At 40.5% G+C, this 21,085-nt stretch overlaps 2 protein-coding genes across 8 annotated transcripts; one reads left to right on the plus strand and one right to left on the minus strand.

Moving 5' to 3' along the window:
- Positions 1-91: 91 nt before the first annotated feature.
- Positions 92-21,080, minus strand: cep89 (centrosomal protein 89). Of its 7 annotated transcripts, none has more exons than XR_013293791.1 (19): positions 20,835-21,080; positions 20,227-20,333; positions 19,222-19,368; positions 18,914-19,139; positions 18,384-18,438; positions 18,077-18,175; positions 17,816-18,001; positions 16,654-16,796; positions 15,261-15,311; positions 14,749-14,832; positions 14,564-14,670; positions 14,116-14,231; positions 13,601-13,781; positions 12,008-12,163; positions 11,661-11,802; positions 11,212-11,276; positions 10,149-10,201; positions 9,590-9,679; positions 2,286-2,340 (listed from the first exon to the last, which is right to left on the minus strand). XR_013293791.1 is itself a non-coding variant. In XM_077563129.1 (18 exons), the coding sequence occupies exons 1-18, from the start codon at positions 20,874-20,876 to the stop codon at positions 1,263-1,265; spliced, it is 2,289 nt and encodes a 762-aa protein (XP_077419255.1). In that variant the 5' UTR covers positions 20,877-21,080; the 3' UTR covers positions 92-1,262. The 7 variants fall into 7 exon arrangements, 2 of the variants coding, with proteins under 2 accessions (XP_077419255.1, XP_077419256.1); XR_013293790.1 differs by having other exon boundaries at positions 11,623-11,802; XM_077563129.1 differs by lacking the exons at positions 10,149-10,201; positions 11,212-11,276 and adding an exon at positions 92-1,470 and having other exon boundaries at positions 2,192-2,340.
- On the plus strand, positions 1,894-8,131 carry LOC144050132 (E3 ubiquitin-protein ligase RNF182). The gene is made up of 2 exons (XM_077563131.1): positions 1,894-2,458; positions 7,050-8,131. Exons 1-2 carry the CDS (start codon positions 2,413-2,415, stop codon positions 7,787-7,789), a joined length of 786 nt encoding a protein of 261 aa, XP_077419257.1. The 5' UTR covers positions 1,894-2,412; the 3' UTR covers positions 7,790-8,131.
- Positions 21,081-21,085: the final 5 nt, after the last annotated feature.

Below are 21,085 nucleotides of genomic sequence, written 5' to 3' on the forward strand. Positions count from 1 at the left end.
TCATTCATAGTTGTATGATTTTATTCTTAAAATACCCCCCCCCCCACCCCTTACCACACGTTTTTTTTCTTTGAAAATTTACATACAAACATACTTGTACATACAAAAATATTTATTTTTCTCTTAATATTCAGATTTTATTGTTTTAAAAATACACCTTGACAATATCCTTTTTAAAAAAAAAGATTTAAAAATGACTCCTTTTTTTCTCTCCTCATGACGTGAATTCAATGAGACCCGGGCGACATGCCATGCTCCTGAGGACCAGATAGAGGCTTGTTGGTCAAATCTTCTCCAAAAAAAAAAAGAAAGAAAAAGAAAAAACTGTAAAATGTATAATTGGAAAAACAAGAAACGTATCAGTTTGTCTTCACTGTAATGACATTACTGCTTTTACTGTCATTGCTGTACAATGATGCTTTATTGTGTTGATGTGTGGACATCCAGTAGATGACCTAACTGCCATAAAGTTAGACAAGAAGCTGATTTGCTGATTTGCATTTACGTATTACGTATTGCGTAACTAGAGGTGACTAATTAAAATTGCGAATTGGCCGTTAAAAGTAAATGCTGAATCTGAATTTTCCCATTCAAGTGAGAATGAATCATAGCATATTGTTGTGAGTACGAATGTCACAGGAATAATTGAATGGTGTGCTGTGCACAGCCTCGTGAGACTTCAAGAGCAACACCCGGAAAGTTTTGCTTGCTTATGGTAACATTTAGACGGGATGAGCATTATATTTAACTGTTAAGCAATCAGTCAATATAGCCCTATCTATTTCCATATATCCATATCTTGGCAGTGAATCAACGCCTTTGGCATTACTTCACTGTTGGCCTCTAAAGCCGTCCTAGCACTTTGCAAACTTGAACGCTGTGGTGGAACCGTATAAAGTTATTTTAAACTAAAAATGAAAACCTTTTCATAGGTTGAATATGAATATGAATATGAGGCTTGGCAAAAGCCCTTTGGTGTATTTGGTGTAACAAAAGTGATATATATAACTGCACTCTGTTTACGATTTATTATGATCATCAAATTGGATTTTTCATTCTCTGGACTATGATGTGATTGTTTTGGTAAAAATACAATTAGCGACCTATTCAAATGGATTCGGTGGTTAAATGGTAAACAAATATGCAAACGTGGATTTGGTGAACAAGTCCAGGTACAACATGGAACAGTGACGAGTTCCTGCAAAGGTTCTGTTCTGTATCATGTATAAAAAATAGAAATGATGCTTGCGTGAGGCCATCTCCTAGCTGTAGAAATCCAGGTCTTGTCTTGTGTTCTCATGAAAATCCTGCAGTGTGAGGAAGCTTGACAGATGCTCGAAAGAGACGGCATCGGCAAAAGCCGGCTGTAGGATATTGCCGGTGGGCCCAGAGTGCAAGAGAGTCTGCTTGATTTGCTGGTTCTCCCTGGTGGCTGCTTGCCACACTACCTCTAGTTCCTGCTCCACCTCCCTGGATAAAAAAATGTCACATTATTAGGTACACCTCACATCTACTTTTTAAAAAAAATTTTTTTTAGTAATGACACATTTTCATACATGTATGACTTATCCCTGAAAAATTGTGACTTTTCTCTTATTGACTTTTTTTACATATTTTAATTATAACTTTACAATTTTTTAACAAATGACTTTTCATTTTGTTGTTTTTAGGTGCACGTTTTTAATTTTCTCCCTTGCCTCCCTTTTTTCCTTAAGATCCCTTTTCTCTTCACTCTTCTTTCCTTTTCCGTTGACCATCACATTAAAAAAGTGTATTAAATTTAATGATTTATTTCTCTTATGTTTTAATGACATTTGCTGCTTTTCATTTAAATTAAACCACGAAAAAAATACATTTTTTCGATCATATTGTGAGGACTTTTCCCCTGAAATATTGAATGCATTTTTTATTATATATTTTTTCATATTATATTTTTCCATTCCCTTCTCGCACTCATACTTTTTTTCCTACTACTGTTTGAACTATCTTGTCTCCTTTCTTCCTCTCTCCTCCTCCCGCTCCTGCTTCTCCCATATAGCAGTCAAATGCATCACCCTTTAGCTCGCTCTCTCCACCTCCCTCTCCTGCATCCTCCTCGCTCAGCAACCGTCTCCTCCTTTCTCCACTGCATCAATCGCTCCTCCCTCTCTTCATTTGTAGCCTTTCCTCCTCCTCCTCCTCCTCCTCCTACCGTTTGGACTGCAGCAGCCTTTCCTCCGCCTGCTGCCTCTCTCCCAGCATCCTCTGCAGGTGGACCATCTCCCGGCGGTGAGAAGCTGCCTTGCCTGCCGCCGCCTCCTCCAGTGCCGCCAGTCGGCTGGACGCCAGCCTGCGGTACACCTGAGACAGAAAGCGAGACAACAAGAGAGACAGAGAGAGAGAGGGGGGGGGGGGTTGCCATGAGGCAGGTGGATGCACATGGAGGAGGACGACGTAGCAGCAACAGCACTGAAGCGAGGTGAGTGGTGTGGTGTTATGTGCACATGTACAGTAGCAACAGATGTGCGGCACACACACGCGCACACACATGCTATGCCGACCAACTGTCTCAAACAAGTTGACATGATGGCGATGATGATGCTTTTAAGGAGTGATTATTTTGAACATGACATTTTGTATTTTGAATATTTCTTAAAGCTGTAATTAGAGAGTCAGGGACCAAGCAGCCTGCTGGAATTGTATGCATCCATCCATCCGTTTTCGAGAGAACTTGTCCTCATTACGGCAGGGTCGGCGGTGAGATGGAGCCTATTCCAGCTGACTTAGCATATTCGCAATTTGCTACTCGGGGATTCACCTATAGGCACAGATTTTTTTTTTAGGAACCTATCCTCTATTAATTATTGAAAAACTAGCTACCTGCTATTTTTTGTGCTCAGGCAAAAACCCAGTGTAATACCAAAGTATTGCTTTTGGTGCTGTCTTGTGAAATTATAAATCTTTTGGCAGTGGCACCATCAAGTACACAGTAAATTCTGTAGAGTAAATTTGACTCTGTTTAGAGTCTGACCAAATAGACTCAGGTTTAGAGTAATATTTACACTTGGAGAGAGTAAAATAAAGAATTGGAAAAAAATAAAAGTCACTGAAGGGTTGAGGGACGAACTAACGACCTTCAGCTTGGGAGACAGACGATCATACTCCCTGAGCCACGTAGCTCCTGCAGTGTGTTAGTATATCGCTCACGTCAGCTGGAATCTTCGGAACTTCAGTACCCCAAAAAATGTTTTTGGTCTCCTCTTGGATATAAGCAAATAGTAGGAGTTGCATAGCTCAGGTGGTAGTGGGGCAGTCTCTCAAGCTGAAGGTTGTGAGTTTGTTCCTCAACCCTTGAGTGACTTTTATTGATTTATTCTTTATTTTACTCTCTTCCAAGTGTAAATATGACTCTCAAACTGAGTCTATTTGGTCCCACTCTAAAAATTTACTTTACAGAATTTACTGTGTGCCCATGGATTTTTGTGTCACTGCACTTCCCTAGACACCAGTTAATACAGTTATCGCATTGGCACCATCTTGTATCATAAAGAGTCATAAAAAGAGCACAAACAAACAGGTGAACCCCCCAGACAATACCGACGAAATGTCACAACTTCTGCGTCACTTTCGTGTCGTTGGTTACAATTTGTTGGCCGCCATTCTCTAGGGGGAGTTTGCTATGGTACAAAATCTCAGAAAAAAAAGTGCACATTTAAACCAAAATAGCCGACCACTTGTGAGTTTCACAGTGGAGCTTATATCCATCATGTTCTTCAGGCCGGCTTCCCACCAGATTAAAAGATAATTGCCTGCCATGAAAGTGGAGAAAATGTCAATTATTTTTTGTTTCTTGTCTCCTCAGGATGACAGCTCATAAAGATGAGTTTCTTTGTGCTCACTTGCTCAATGATCTTATGCCTACTGAGGTTGTTTGTATTAGTGGCAAACACTAACATTTGATTTTACACTGTATTCATAACTTAAAACACTCAGTACTGCATTTACAGTGAAGGGGACACAGTATGGAAAATTGACTTTTTGTTGCTTGTCCAAAAAAACGCAAGTGAAGTGTGAAATTAAGTAACAAAGTCAATCTTTTATTAGCTGTCTATTAGTCAGTACAGTGGTGCCTTGAAATAGTAGTTGAATCCATTTCATGACTATGCTTGTAATTCAAAACACTCCTATCTCAGATCTTTCCCCATTGAAATGAATGGACATGCCATCAATCCATTCCAGCTCCCCCACTACCCCTACAAAAAAAAAAAAACACCCCCACACCAAAAATAGGGTTTGAGGTTTTTTTTTTTAAATGAAGAAAATAACACTCTATATTATTACACTTTATAAAACATATAGATAATGAAATAAAATGTAAAGAAATACACAGCTTGTGCATCATAATTTAATGCCGCAACCCAATTCATTCCTTTTGGTGCACCTGGAATGTCATTCATTGGTCCACTGTTTTGACTTCAAATATCTGCTGCTTCTAAGATAACGACTATCGATGTTAACCGGTATCATGTTAACCGCTGTTTGTTTTGTTTGTTAACATAAAGCTAAGCGGACTTTCCTAAGGCAAAACAACGTGGCTGTTTTAAATATCGGTACACAAGCTGTAATTCTCTTTGTTTATGTTTAGTGTGCCACCAAACTTCAGCTAGGAGTGTCATTAAATAGCCTGAAACTGCTCCCAATTTTAATGCACCACACACACACACACACACACACACACACACACACACACACACACACACACACACACACACACACACACTTGTATATACACTGGGTGGGGTCATGCATTTTGAAAGTAATCCATATCAGCACAATAAGAAGTCCTGAACTACTTGTCACTATCATTGTTGATCATAATTAGTTAAACAAGCTCAATGGATTTATGCTGATATGATCAACTCCACTCTGTGATGCATTGATCTATTACTTAAGCACAGCAGCATTTCTTGGTGCCTTTTTTATTGGCTGCCGCTAGATGACGTCGCTTCTACGCGACACACAGTAAAAGGACCTAAACTGTTTCGAACATCCTTCTTCTGGTTAACATCCGTGCTAATACAGAAATTAATACATTTAAAGTCAACTCTAAAGGCTCATTTATTAAATTTATTGACAAAGACAAAAACGAAGGACATTTTAACTATAATTATAGTTAGTTCCTTATTGTTAGTTTTGTAAACAAAAAATGTAGTTTCAGTTAGTTTTCCTTTAAAAAAAAAAGGTGCATTGTGGACTTGATGTTAATGTTAAAGCTATTTCTACATCATGCATACTCCACCAATGTACGGATGAGTACAAAGAGCCCTGACTTTTTAAGTGTGACTGCGCCTATCAGCTTGTATCTTCCCTTAAAGCCTTCTGCGTTTGTTCTTGCGTTAATGACCGGCCTTAACGACAAGTGCTACGTCGCTAGTGGCCGGGTGCTGCGCACACGTCTCCAAATCTTGTACGGCGTAGATGGCGGGACGTAACATTGCTCATGATTGGTCCGTTCGATGGCGTACTCAGCTTTTTTTTCGTCTCACCCCCCGGATAGTTTTCGTGAAGGCAACTGTGTTTGTAAGCGCAGGCGGCGCGAATCCACTTCCCGCCCGGGAGACCACGTTTGTGTCTGATCGTGTGTGTGTGTTTGTGTGACAAGGAAGAAAGAAAGAAAAAGAAGAAGAAAAAAACTGTGTTCGCAGCACAGAGCTTGTTGTGTTTTGGCGAGTGCCGACGGCAAGTGGTGGAGGATGACGTCACGCTCGTCCCCGTGGACATGCAGTGCTGTGTTAGTGAGCGTATGACACAACTGGGATGGAAACTAAAAAAACAAAAACAAGAAGAAGCCGGCTTCAAGCACAGACCAAACTCCAGCTCAGACTCCAAAAAAAAACAGAAAAAAAACAAAGAGCTTATTCGAGCGCATACACTTGCACGCGCACGATGCGCGAGCTTGACACAGAGGCAGCAGTTACGCATTAGGCCAGAGGTGGCACTCATGAGTAAAAAAAAAAAAGTAACAAACTCCACAATGCACCTTCAAAGCATTTTTATTTAATTTAATTTTTTTTCTATTTCTAGTTTTAGTTATTTCGTTCACTATAATAACCTCCATAGACCAGCAGACTGGAGAGAAACCAGACAATGGCGCACAAGCATGCAATCATCAGGATGCTAAAGGATTCTTACAGCCAACACTGTGGTTACTTGCTAAGTGTTTTCATTGTCTTCCACGGTGACTCTTCCAGTCAGTGGTATATATGTAATGACTTTCAAGAGCATAGCAAATGACAGTCATACGAGCGGAATCATGCAAGTATTTGCAGTAAGACGTGACTATTGATCCATTGGAGATAAGGTGGTGCTGGGAAACCCATTACAGGTCAGGTCAAGTTTGCTTGGATCGATGCAGGTTACAATGATAACTGTGGTCTGGGGTTGGTAAGTGAAGTGAGCAAGGTCTGACGACTCCACATGGTTTTGGATGATGGAAGAAAAGTGGACCTATAAGATTATGTCTTGGGAGTCTTATGGTTTTTAAAAGCTCCTTTGGTAAGTAACAAAGGCAATGAATGCCAAAGTGTCAATTAGTTCAACTAGGGTGATAGAATTATGAAATGACATGATGGTTTTTATGTGAATACATTGCGGGCTATAAGTACTTGGCTTGGGGAGAGGAACATTCTTCATAATATGATACAGACCCCTAAACAGAAGACTTATTCCAGACGAAAACTATAGGAAAGTTGTGAAAAGAACATCAAAACACAAACATTTGTCTCAAAGTTTTTGAAAAACAAAAGGATTCAGGCTTGGTATTTAGGTAGGCCTCCTAATGCTAAATCTAACCATAACTGTAACCTCCAAACTTGAACTCTAGCCCTTTAAAAAGAATCCATGATTCTAAGCCGGTCTTGATGTGAAAATGGTTAGCCCAATCCTTATCAATAACTTTAATCATAACGATAACACAGACTACTTGAAACATAGCCCTAACACCTAAGCAGTAACTCTGACCCTAACCCTACATAAGTTGTTATCATTGATCCTCAGTTTGTCTGCTTCAGAGCGCGACTGGAAGATGAGCTGCTCACAGGCTGAGTTGGAGGAAAAGGAGCGCCCTTCGTTTGAGGAATTAGAATGTAAAATCTGCTACCAGCGCTACAATGCACACAGCCGCCGACCCAAACTCCTGGACTGCCTCCATCGGGTGTGCGCCCGCTGCCTGCTCAAGATCCTCTACATTGCTGACGGCATGGCCTGCATTTGTTGCCCGTTTTGTCGCCACCAAACGCAGATCGGCGAGTACGATCTATCGGCCCTGCCTGACGACGCCAACATCATGTCCCGCCTAACGCTACGTGACAAATCCTGGAGCTTGGACCACAACCAGGAGGTGGTCCTCTCCCCCAAGAGTTTCTTCTCCTCCAGCCCATCCCACGACTCGTCTAACTGCCTCTTCATCACCATCATGGACGTGCAGAGGGAGCCGCAGCGTTTCCCGAGTCACAACAGCAGCTCCGACGCGGAGCACAACGTGGAATCGCTGTCAGCGGGTTCCAATGGGCAAGCGGACCAAGACTCTCTGACCAAGATCTGCAATCATGTCCCACGCATCCTGGTGTGGCTGCTGGGCTTCTTGTACTTTGGCTCCCTTCCTCTCGGGATTTACTTGTTGGTGATCCAGAGGGTGACGCTTGGCATCGTGTGCGTCAGTTTGGTGCCGTCAAGCTTGACGGTGTGTCTGGTCTACGGCTTCTGCCAGTGCTTGTGCCAGGGAATGTGCGACTGTTCCTCCAGAGGATGAATGCCGGCCAATCAAAACTGGCAGTGGTAATATGGACATAAATACCACTGATCACTAGCGTTTGTGCATTTAGAGGCAGGTCTAAGAGGTCCATCTTAACAAACCCCAGATGTATTTCCAGACAATAGTTAAAAGCATATACAATGAAAATGTATATTCATTTCTGGGACAGTGTGGATGACCAAGGACCCTGGCCTGTTGAATGTGATTTAGTGAATGGTTGTGACATTCCTTAGTAAGATGCTGCTTTTTTTAGGAAAATCACAGTGGTGGTAAAAGCACTCCTGTAACTCATTTGATTTTCTCGTGTTTATGTGTACCTGCTAATAACTACAGCTTGGTGACTAAATAAATGGGTTGGTTTTTTTCTATACATCTCATTGAATCATTGCAATGTTTGTCATTTGTCAAGTGTATTTTGGAGCATGGCAACATTTGTAAACAGGTGTCAAAATATATACTTTTTCTAAAAAAATAAAATTAAAAAAAAGATGACGATTTTTTTCAAATTAGTTAACCAAAGAACCAATTCATTGACAAAGACACAACAGCCAACTTACTGACTAACAACCAACGGAACAATTCATTAGCTGACTAACTTTGCATTTTCGGCACAAAGGCGCCACCATTTTGACAACAAACTTAGGACTCTGTAGTTGCCTTGCAAGTGTTTCTGGCATTTTGTTCTTTTGATTCATGTGTCCCACAGCACATTACTACTTCAAGAGACTGACCACTGTCTTGGCTCTGGCGATAATGACGTCTGTGTGACTAAGTGGCACTTAGACTTTCTTGAAAAAGTCTTGTGAGGCTCTGTTGATTGCTTTGCTTTCTAAACAATCTCAGCTTTCTAAACCACATATTCCACTAATATGCTCTCAAGTTCAATTGTCGAATGCATGATAGGCTTCATGTAAGTAACACTTATTGGGAGATGAACATAAACTAAATTGCGGTCCTCAGTGCAAAGTCGTGGTGTGCGAGCGCGGTAATGACTGGCAAGCGGATGCTAATGATGCTTAATTGGAGTCAGTAGCCTGTATAATAAACAGCTCATGTTTCCTTTCCCTGCGCTGATTATGCTCATCTGGCCTCTGCACAATCAACGAGGGCCTCGGAGGCGTAATGAACCCTGTCGAGAGACGGCTGTTTGGTGACAGCCGGCGTCAATCGTGTGGTGAACGACAACAAAAGACGGGGCTATGACATGTATCGATCAATATGAAAATAATATTTGTTTGCGCTACCTTTTATTGTTTGTGGAGGTGCAACAGAGCAGGAATGGGCACATTTTTGCGCTCAATGATCACATTAGATTTTTTTTAAATGGACAAAATATGGTCTAGGTTATAAAGATGAGGTTAAAAAAAGCGAAAATGTGTAGGTAGAATATGTAAAATATTGAGTTATACATTAATAGTTTAAGTAATAATAATTGTAATTAAATCCATTTGAATTAACTACTTATTAATGTATTTTTTTTAAAGTGTGTGGCAAACTGTTTATTCTTATTGCCTTATTTATAATAAACCAACTAACCAATTACCTAATGATATCAATACAAATTAAAAATCAATACATTCTAATTGACAATTAATTTAATAAAATATATACACAAATTAAATGCATGTCAAATGATTATTTTATTTATTATCCCAAGTCCAATCAACAAATTATTTAATGAGATAAATGAATATATAAATTTCTGATTTAGGTGTGGGAGACCCATATACTACATATGAAAAGATTCTTGCTAATGTAAAAGCTTGGTCTGCAGGCCATAGCGTTCAAGCAACTCACCTTGACGCGCTCCTGTAGCTTCCCGAATCGGACGGTGCCGCTCAGGATGCTGCCGATAAATCCCTCTTTTTCCTGCTGGAGTAGGGAGGCCTGAGGAGGAAAATGAGGCGTGACAGGTTCTGTGAGAGGAACAACCGAAGCTTGAAGGAGATAATGACAGCCTGCTGGGTCTAGAATCACCATTTGTGAACTCAACTACTTGCGCTTTTAGTGTGGGACCTAACTAACAACTACCTGCTGAAGACCGCACCTAATCATGCCCATTCGCACATTTTTGTAATTTTTCTGTAACGTCCTAAGCCAAAAGTTGTTTACAATATATGCACAATATGAGTGAGTAAAAAAACCTATTATCATTGGTAAGAGGAAAGTAGTACTTGCTATTTTTTTTGGGTAACAACTTACAAAGCAACAACATACCCATCAGCGTCCTTACACTTTTGGTGGATTTTTTTTCAATTTAAAGAAAAAATTTGTTTCATAAGAAAAATTGCACTTAATGTTATTGTACTGTATTAAAACATACAGTAGCCTAATAACATTTTCTCTCTACACACACCTGCAAAATGCCGGCACAAAACAAGACTGTTCCAAATGCTCGGTCTCTTACTCCTGCAAAAAAATGTCAAATGTAAACCACAAACCACTGTACAGTAAATTTCTGTAAAACTAAAGCTGTCAACTTGCACTTTGAAGATAAGACATATGTTACGAAAATTGTCCCTCTAATGGCCCAAAGCCGTCTGTGTGCACAACTCGAATAACAAGCAACAACACAATTTTAGCGCCAGCGCACACACACACAAATTGGCTCCTGTTATGCTCCATCTGGGCCGGCGCGTGTCAGTCTGACCTTCTGCTGCTTTTCAAAAGTCTGAATGTGTTGACATTTAAAAGTGTGATGGTCATGCACACAATACAGTCCAGTGTTTTGTCCCCAAAAGCAGCGACTCCACAATGCTATGCACAGTAAAGTGTATGTTGTTGTGATTATCAAATGAAAACATTTTCAGACCAAATTTGTGTATGAATTGTGAGTTGTTTATATGTTGGCTAGCACTGACAATTAGCCGGAATTCATTTTCTCATCCTGCACAATCAAAGTAAGCAAAGGCCCAGATTTATTGGACGTATCCATAAATATTGTCCTGAGCTAATCTGCTTGCATATCTACAGGAAATGCAGTAGGTCATAACGATGAAGAAGGGTATGTTGCTCATCAAGATGTTCATGGGGCTTTGTCACCTTTCTTTGGTATAACAATTCAGGTAAATCTACATTTGAAGCCTGGCTGGGCCAGTAGCCAATTGTCTCTGGATATTCAAGCAAGTCTCTCATCTTGCCTCCAAGCTTCTTAGCAATATAATTGCATTGTTGGAGTGTCCTTGAAAACCAAAGCAATTGCGTTAAGAGTGGGCGAAGGTGGGCATCATTGTCCCGAGTATGCAGAATCCTCTTAGAGATGGTAGAGAGACATCCTCGTGGATTAATGTAACACATTAACTCACCCTCCACACAGCCGCTGTCATAAAATCCTTAAAGTAGCTACATTTTAACAGGATATAAAGTCTGCCTGCACGTGTTCTTGAACTCGCTGTACCTCATCTGCTGATTGACCCTACCTTTGTTCCAATTCTGAGGCTACACTGCTTCTATCCAACGTGGCCAACTTTCTTTCTGCTCAGTCCTGTAAAACATAGTATTCACTGCTCTTCACTTTGATTTTCAGTCATTTTTTCGGCACACAACACCCAATAATGAAAATAAGATGACGTTTTTTGCAACACTTATTTTGTTGTTCAAAAATTGAGGCCGCCACTACTACACAAAAAAATAATAATAATAAATACACCCAGGGAACTGAGCTCCGGCATGATATGTTTAGGTCTTGCATAAGGTCAGGCAACAAGGCTGTTCACACTTTTTTTCATTTTTTTGGATGGTGCATATTGCTAGCTCATCAGCCATTTTGTGTTTTCTTTACCAGTGCATGTTCTTCGATTGGTTTTCGGCTCCACAAAATGAGTGCATACCGTTTGCATCACACGTGTCGCCCATAGTCATCTCGTACCATTTGCACAAGTTGGTCACGCTCCTGTGAGATGCGATCCGCCACGGAAACAAGGGCTTCCAGGTAAGTGCGTGTCTCGCCCTCCTGCAGCACACACACGTCCTTCTGCTGCTTCAGTGCACTTAGACGCCTCTCCGTCTTCCTGCAATTTGTGGGAGTACAAAGGAACGAACAATTGTGGCTAGATGAATGATGATTGATCTATGATGGACAAAGGTTGGATAAATGGATGCACTGATGGATGATGGATGGATGTTAGCTAGATGGCTGCATGGATCATATATAGAAGATGGCTAGATGTATGGATATGGATATCCTGCTAAATACTAAATTGCGCTCATGTTCACCTGTTGGCTTGTCTACTGCTCCTCAGCTCCGCCTGCGCCCTCTCCACAGCCACAATCAGTTCGGCTTTGTCCGCTTGCAAACTTTGATTTTGATGGCGGAGCACATGCGCCTCCTCTACCTCACTTCTGTTCCTGCTCTGCTCCTGCTCTAGTTGCCTGCAAGTGTGATAAGAACCAGGAAATTGAACTTACTGCATGGGAAAGCGTCCCACTCCTAATATGCTGTTAAAATAATACACTTACAGTATGTACATTCAATAAAAATCTATGTAATGTGGGTCCACTTATTATGCACTACACATTTACAGTGCATCTGGAAAATGCTCACCTTAGAGCAGCATCATTTTTTTGGTACTCTTTCACAATCTTGTCTTGGAGGCCAAATGTTAATTCCTTTGTCAACGATGTTAACAATGACCAGGGATGTGATTTGACCAAAGTGAAATTATCTGAAAATTTAGCCGGGGGTCTGGGGGCCGCTGGCACCCAGCTAGGTCCAGGGTTTTCCGTGTTTTTAAGTACTTTCAATGCACTCACATGACAAAGAAATAGACAAAACAACAGCATGAATTTTCAATGTATATTGAACTATCCCATATAAAATGGCAGTTTTAGTCAACTCAAAATCAGTCACATTCAAAAACATTGGACTGCCTTTGCTTTTAAAAACTATCACTGAGAATATCATCATATCTAACTAATGTGATTACTAAGTTAACACATAAATAATGTTGAAGAGTTCAAATTTCATGAACAAATAATTGTATTATGACCAAATGAAAAGTAACTCATATTAGAGCATACCACAAATGTCTTTGTTATAGCAGAAGATGTTATCTGTAGGAGTCATGTGCATACACAATGAACTACTACTACTAAAAATAAATAAAAATAAAATAAAAATAAAAATAAATCGGATTTTTTTTTTTGGGGGGGGGGGGGGATAAAAAAAGCGGAATTCCGCGAATTAGCGGAAAAATCACATCCCTGAATGACCTTATATAGGCAAGTATCTGCCTTTCCAAGTCCAATCATTTGAATTTAACACAGGTTGACTGAAATTAAGCTGTTGAAAACAGGACACACCTGTGGTCAATTTGGCGCAGTGGCAGGGAACCCTGGTCCTCAAAAGCCGCTGTCCTGCCTGTTTTCCATGTCTCCCTCTATCAACACACCTGATTGATGAACAAGATTGTTATCAGGCTTCTACAGCGCTTGCTGATCAGCTGATCAGTTGAGTCAGCTGTGTTTGAGGAGAGAGACATGGAAAACAGGCAGGACAGTGGCTCTCGAGGACCAGGGTTCCCTATCCCTGACTTAGAGTGTCACAGCAAAGGCTGTGAACACTTATGGATGTGATTTTAAAAAAAAATACATTAATTGAAAGAAAAAAAGTTCCTTTCATGTTGCCATGATAGAGTGCTGTGTGTTGAATTTTGAAGGGGAAATGAATTGAGTCAATTTTGAAATAAGGCTGCAACATAACGAAATAGGGAAATGTGAAGAGTTGTGATTCCTTTCCAGGTACACTGTTTTGACAGTGAAGGTGATGACATCATAACCCGCCCCGGCGGAGGTAATACAACTCTGTACCGCCTTAGCTTCCCGGCGATGCTGCAGTGCTCCTCCCAGGTAACGGCGTCCTCGAGGCGGGTCTTTAGAGTGAGCACCTCCCTTTCGCTTTGGCGCGCCTCTCTCCTACTCTTGTCCACTTCCTCCTGCAAACGCTGGTTTTCCGCCTCAAGCAGCATCAGTTCCTTGGACGCTCGGGACACTGCACGTGGGAAGAATGGGGATATTGATGGATGGAAGGATAGATAGATGGATGATGGATGGATTGATGATGATGATGCAAGACGGATGTATGGCTGGATGGGTAGGTGGAAGGATGAATATATACTTGATGATGGATTCAAGATGGCTGGATCATGGATGCATCTATGATGATGTATGTATGGCTGGAAGGATGACTACTGATGGATTTAGATGGATTGATTGATTAGATGATAGATAGATGGACAATGGATAAATGAACGCATGGATGAATGGATAACAGATGAATTATGGATGGCGGATGGATAATGGATGGATAGACATATTGTATGCACCCTCAGATGAGCGTTTGCTGTGCTCTGCCTCGTTCTTCGCATTCAGAGCCTCCAGCTGCTCAATCAGCAGCTGATTCTCCCGCAGCACCAGAATGGCCTGCTGCTGCAATTGATGGCTGCACACACACATACACGAGGGACCGTCAGGGACAGATGATTACGTCTCACACACGCAACTGACTGAAACACTCTAATCTTATTTAACATTTCAAATCCTACTCTCATATCATATCTGTAATGTTGTCATATAATAGAAGAATCATAACAACTCTCTCAACCTTTCATAAGCCACCTCATCTTTTCATCATCCTTCGTTCTCCTCATCATCAGATCTTCTTCCATGACATCACTTCATGAGAAATGTGTCAACTCACTGGATATTTTCTAATCTATTATAAAACAATGTCATGAAAAAAGTGAAATGCAGGAAGTTGTGCTTTGTATTTACCATTCTTCCTGGCTGAGGCCTTCAGTCTTCTTGGCCATTTGACGGTGAAACATCTCATTTTCTTTCACCACCTGCTCTACATGCACCCGAAGCTTTTTCACCTCCTCCTGCGGCAATCAATCACATTCTGCTGTCATCCGTGATAAAAGCAATTGTTTTTGCCGTGGTGTTCACATGTGTCTTACTTCAGCAGTGCGCAGAAGAGCGTCTTTATCATTTAACATGTCGTCGTAGGCCAACATCAGAGGAGACAAATACTTCATGTCGACCTACACCAACCAAGGACAAGAGGCGTGATGTCAACAGGGCACACCCGGACTGGTTGCTAGCCAATTACAGAGCACATAAAGATAAATAAGGATTCCCGTAAAAAAAAAAAAAAACTCAATTAAGAATCTTAACCTAAGATGACTTTTGGTAAGAAAAGCAGGGTAAACCCTACAATGATCGGAAACAACTAGACTACATTGATATCATTCTATTTGCATATAGTACCGGTAAATGGACTATTTACAAACTTATATTACTGTATAATTATTATTTATATTTGAAAGAAAAAAATAATGTGATTACAAATGATATGCAACCACTAAGACATATGAAATATTTAAAGATACATCTCCTGATTTACACGTAACAATTAGCACACAAAGTACTGCATTGAGCTTACATCAGGCAGTTTTCATATGTTACTAACCAGCCAAGGAGGAGGAGAACCCGTCTTTGGTAGGTTGCTTAATCTGGAGCTCTACAACACACATCAAAACAACACAGTTGAAAACTGACTGACGTTTCTGTCGAAATTGCGTGTGAATGTTGACGATCTCACGCTAAGATGAAATGCTGTGGAATGAATTAAAATGGAAGAAATACTGAATCATGTGGGAATTGTGGAAATAAAAAAACAAGTTACTTATTTTATTACTATTACAATAAGAATTGCTAGAATGCTAACATGTGATTGCTAGTCTAACACATGGCAAGATAGCAACCTGAGTTAAGAACACACAAACCCAAATTAAGTTTTGACCGTGGTGAACATTTTGAAGTTAAATGGTTTGAATTGGCGGAAAAAATGTGGAAAGAGGAGGTAAATATTTCAAATGTCTCTTCATTTGGGAATTTTGTCTTATTTGCAAACTGCCCCAAAGATGTCCTGAATGAGCTTCACAATTTGAAATTGGAATGGTTTGCATTAATTGAATTGAGAATCTAAAAAGTGCAAAAAGGAGGTAACTCTTTTTAATCAGTTAGGTGAACTTTTGCTGGCATGGTTTAAATCCATAAGATATGTGAAAGGGATAAATGGCTAAAATGTAAGGAGAATAATAATGATTTAAAAAACGCCTGTAATGACGGCCCACGCTCTGCACTTTGTTGAAAATGTGGACATCCTAGTGTGTGGACACAGCATGAGGCCGCTATGATGAAAAGTGCAGGCAGCCAACACACAAAGAACTCATTTTCCCTAAGAAATGTCACATTGTCATAATGTCATTTTTATTCTTAACTAGCAAAATAGTGTGTAATTATTTACTGTAATGGAAAACTAAAATCAAGTCAAATTAGTCAAACTTGAATAATAAAATCTGCTAGAAGCAGCAGCACAGCAAGCGTCGAAGGATCAACTCACATTTTTGTTTTTTGGCTTTTATTCCCTACATCACTTGTACTCCTCTATAGTGGCATATAAAGGTCAAATAAATTGCAGGAGACTGAGCCTGTGTGAAGATCATGTGCTTTATGCTCTATTGAACATTACATGCATAAGTCTTATAAAAAAAAAAAGTTCGATTGATTTTTGCAGGGCAGTGCGGAAGAGAAGGGGTTAGCACATCTGCCTCACAGTTTGAGGTGGGGATTTTAAATCATATCTTGGGTTCTTCCTGTGTGGAGTTGGCATGTTCTCCATATGCTGAAGACTCTCAATTGTTCAAAGATTTAAATGTGAATGACAGTTTGTCTATCTGTATGTGCCCTAGGATTGGCTAGTAAACTATCCAGATTGTAGCCCGTGTCTCGCCCAAAGTCAGCGGACTGATGGATGATTGTTGTGGCTTTCAGCAGAGTAAGCGTGTTGTTGTTTGTACCTCCTGCTTGTTGAAGGGCCTGTATTTGGTCTGGTAGGCGCTCAACTCCACGCTGAGGCGATGGATGCTGCGTTTGAGGGCGTCATTTTCATCCACAAGCTCCTGCGCCTGCTGCCTTGCGTCCCGCAGATCTGCCTGAATGCCTGGAAAAAGAAACAAACACTTTACACAGGGATGTGATTTGACCAAAGTGAAATTATCTGAAAATTTAGCCGGGGGTCTGGGGGCCGCTGGCACCCAGCTAGGTCCAGGGCAGTGCCCCTGGTGGGGGGACAAGGGGGGGAGCTCATGGGTTTTCCGTGTTTTTAAGTACTTTCAATGCACTCACATGACAAAGAAATAGACAAAACAACAGCATAAATTTTCAATGTATATTGAACTATCCCATATAAAATGGCAGTTTTAGTCAACTCAAAATCAGTCACATTCAAAAACATTGGACTGCCTTTGCTTTTAAAAACTATCACTGAGAATATCATCATATCTAACTAATGTGATTACTAAATTAACACATAAATAATGTTGAAGAGTTCAAATTTCATGAACAAATAATTGTATCATGACCAAATGAAAAGTAACTCATATTAGAGCATACCACAAATGTCTTTGTTATAGCAGAAGATGTTATCTGTCGGAGTCATGTGCATACACAATGAACTACTACTAAAAAAATAAAAAATAAAAAATAAATCTGATTTTTTTTTTTTTGGGGGGGAGATAAAAAAAAACGGAATTCCGCGAATTAGCGGAAAAATCACATCCCTGCTTTACAGGATTAACCCTTTGGGCTTTATGCTGGCCAATTGGGGCCACCTTGCTTGTTTTCATTTAAACGTCGTAGCTGGTTGGTGCAAATGTAATTGTGTTCACAAGGTCGGGGATTTTTGTCTCATTTTGTAATTTCCGACTTAAGCTCTTTAAATGTTCATAATATATAGTTTACATCAAATAGTACTTTTCAGCACTATCCAGCCACTTTTGATCAATTGAAACACTGCAGTTTTAATTCCTTGTTATTAACTGTATTGAATCATACAGTTTTGGTCACAAACTCAACATAAGATTTTTTTTTAATATATAGATTTTTTACATGACCAACATGATGACATAATTGAGCCTTTTCTGGACAATGAAGCTATTTCAGGTTGAAAGAAACTTGTACCTGTAGGTGAGGTCTTGACTGGCTGGGCCCGCACACGACTGACTTCCTGTTCGAGGTGTCGCAGCTTCTCCTCCAGCATGGCATTCTTGTCCTTCAGGGCCTTCACTGCTTCCCCGTCCTCAACCAGGACACTGGCCTCTCGAGATGGCTGACTCAGTGATTTTGGCCCTTTGGATTGGCTGGTGGCTGCACAGGAAATAGATTACATTAAATGCTTTGGGTTATGAGAAGAAGAACAAAGTGGAGGTTGTAGATGCTTACATGGCATTTCTTCCTTATGACTTGTGGAGTATTTTTTCTTCGTCATTTTCTTGCTGCTGCTGGCTCGAGGAAGTACGATGACGTTTTCCCTCAGGAATTCTGAAAAAAAAAAAAGAAGACCAAAATCACACTATTAATGAAAATCATGCTACTGTATTATCAAACAGTCAGGGTCTCAAACTGCCGTCCTAGGGGGTCATTTGCGGCCCACAGAGATAGTTTGGTTGTGAGTTTCCATGTTTCCCTCAGGATGTATCTTGAATGACAAACATCACCTAACTGGAGATCTTATGTGACAGATGACTACTACCTGGAGAAGATTCCCTGCTGGCCAACATTGGGCTTGATTGGGGCACAAATGTCTGAAAGACAAGGAGAAACATTTTGTTACAATAATACTACCACTAGTCACTTCGAATTGAAATTTCTTTTGATACAGCACTTGTACAGGATCCCTTTGGAGTCATACTATGTAAAACAGCACCACTCAGTGTCTAAGTCTGGTTTCACTTTATTCCTAAGTGCTACAAATGTCAATGTTGAAGAACCACAATATGGTGAGTTTTTTTCTTTTTTAATGTTTTTTTTCTTTCTGGTACTTCCTGCTTCTGAGGTTTTCTTTTGTAATATTTCAAGAGATATGGGCTTAAATTAATGCATTAATAAACTTGCCTCCTGATCCTTAGTTTTGTGTTTGGCATAATTTCCTTAGTGGGTCTGTCCAACTTGTTGTTGTTCCTGAGCTTTTCTGTCATGTCTAATATGTATGGTTATATTTAATACCAAGGACTCGATCCATATTCAGTAAATTGACTTGTCAATTATGTTGATCCTCACCAAGTTCTTCAATGGCAAAGAGTAGACTGCTGCTTCTGCATCTGAACACTTTTTCTGTCTGTCCAGAGTATGGTAGACATGTTCCTCCTCCTCCTCCTCCTCCTCGCCTCCTCCTTCGTCTTCCTCTTCCTCCTCCTCCTCACCTGCCTGATGCTGCAGCTCCTCCTCAGAGTGGTCAGGGGAGGACAAACGTGGACGAGCGACAAAGCCTTCTGACCATCGATCACTGAGGAGGATGGACAATGCAAGTTAGAGTAGGGAAACGCTCTTTATAGCATGAATAGTTATGGGTGGAGCATGCGCGTCACCGCGTGGAGAGCGGGGTGCTGATGTTGCGCTCAGAAAGCAAGGACTCCGATTGGTCACTCTCAGAGAAAGAGCGGGGACGGGCTGGCGGCAGAGCCCATGTCTGTCCAGTCAGCGATGAAGACAAAATGGCAGCCGCTAAGGCCGATCTGCGCACAAGCAAAACAAACTAAATGACGGAACATCTTCAAATTAAAATAAAATAACACAAAATACAAAAACATTTTCAAAAAAGTATAAGGAGGAAATTATTAGATGTTTCTCAAAAGAAAAAAAAGATGGACAATTTTGATATCTGCAAGATAAAATTTTAAAAAAGAATAAGAAACCAAATAACATTTCAGAAAAGAAACAAGAAACTGATACATTACAAACCAACACATTGACGTTTGTAGTATGAAACGAAATGTAAAAGAATAAGAAAGGAAGCAACAGAAATTTCGGACCCTTCCGTTGCTGACAGAGACCCCAACAAAATAAAATATACAATCATACACATGTTGTTGTTGTTTTTTGTAATATAAAATATATTCCACTACAGTATTGACCATGTTCTACTAATTTATTTTTGTAATAAGTAAACATAGACATTGCATAATTTATGTCTACAAAAAAATACAATTAATAAATAGATACCTGAAGGGCTACTGGTCGTAAATAAATCACCACTCAACCACTGTGAAAAGGTTTTAAGTATAATATACAACTTTTCCACCCCTCACTCATGTTCCTGTTCTGTATGAACTGCTTCTAAATTTCTGCCTTCGAAGTTAGTATCATTGCCAGGAAGCTGTCTGTGTTCCATAGTAATAGAACAGGCCGTAAAATAACCGACACTCACTTCCCCCGCCCTGACTTGTAATACATCACACCAGACGCTTTTGCACTGACGTCATTACATCCAACGCCTGTAAAGTACTGTATGAACAATAGGATGGAGGGAAAGCAGACTGAGGAGAAACAATAAGAGGAAGTGTAGGAAGATGAGGAGAAGTGACTTAGGGTACCTGGTTCTCTCAGGTGAGGGGGCGGGGCTGCGCGGGGGTGGTGTACGAGGCACCGCAGCCTTGGGGGCGATGGAGGCAGCGGGGACCAAACCATGGGCTATGTGTTTCTACACACACATAGACATACATGTAGGAGAACACACACAACAACACACCAATAGCACATAATGTTGAGGGAAGGGGATGGCACAAAAATGATGGCGTTTATGGCTTTATTTTTTATTTAATGTTTAAACCTTCATAGATTTTAAAAATAGGAACACTACTAGGGAAAAAAATTTGGCCGCGAAAGGTGAACCGCGTTATAGCGAGGAAGCTGTGTACAAATGTCACGCTAGTCATGTGACTCATATGTCCTCTCCTGCCCTGTCCCATCTCGTCCTGACCAATCCAATTAGATAAAAACCCACCTCCTGTGTAACTTGTAACATTGCCCTGTTGTTTGACTGCTTAAATCCTGTTTTTCGTTTGTTCGGTTCTCTTTCTCTAAGTTTTCTGTCTCCTCTCAAACATCGTTCCGACCTACTGCATTTCCTGTAGGTATGCAATCATGTCAATAAAGTATACCAAAAAAAAAGAAGAAAGAACATTAGTGGACAAACACTCACGAATTGTTTATCTTTCTCCCTCCAGAAGTTCAGCTTCAACATGGCGGACGTTGCGTGTGTCCAAGTTCTTTAATTTAAAGCAACGCCGTGATGGCTGGCGTCGCTAAAATGTAACACACCAATGGTTATCGTTTCAATGTTAACTTATTCAATCTATTAGCGGATTTTTTTATGGACAATGCTAATCTTTGAGGTTGCTACTTGTGGCTTCCTTGTTTCTATCTAGACGCTTCACCAGCGGCACTTCGCTT

The sequence above is a fragment of the Vanacampus margaritifer genome, chromosome 4, assembly GCF_051991255.1.
Source record: "Vanacampus margaritifer isolate UIUO_Vmar chromosome 4, RoL_Vmar_1.0, whole genome shotgun sequence".
NCBI classification, from domain to species: Eukaryota; Metazoa; Chordata; class Actinopteri; order Syngnathiformes; family Syngnathidae; genus Vanacampus; species Vanacampus margaritifer.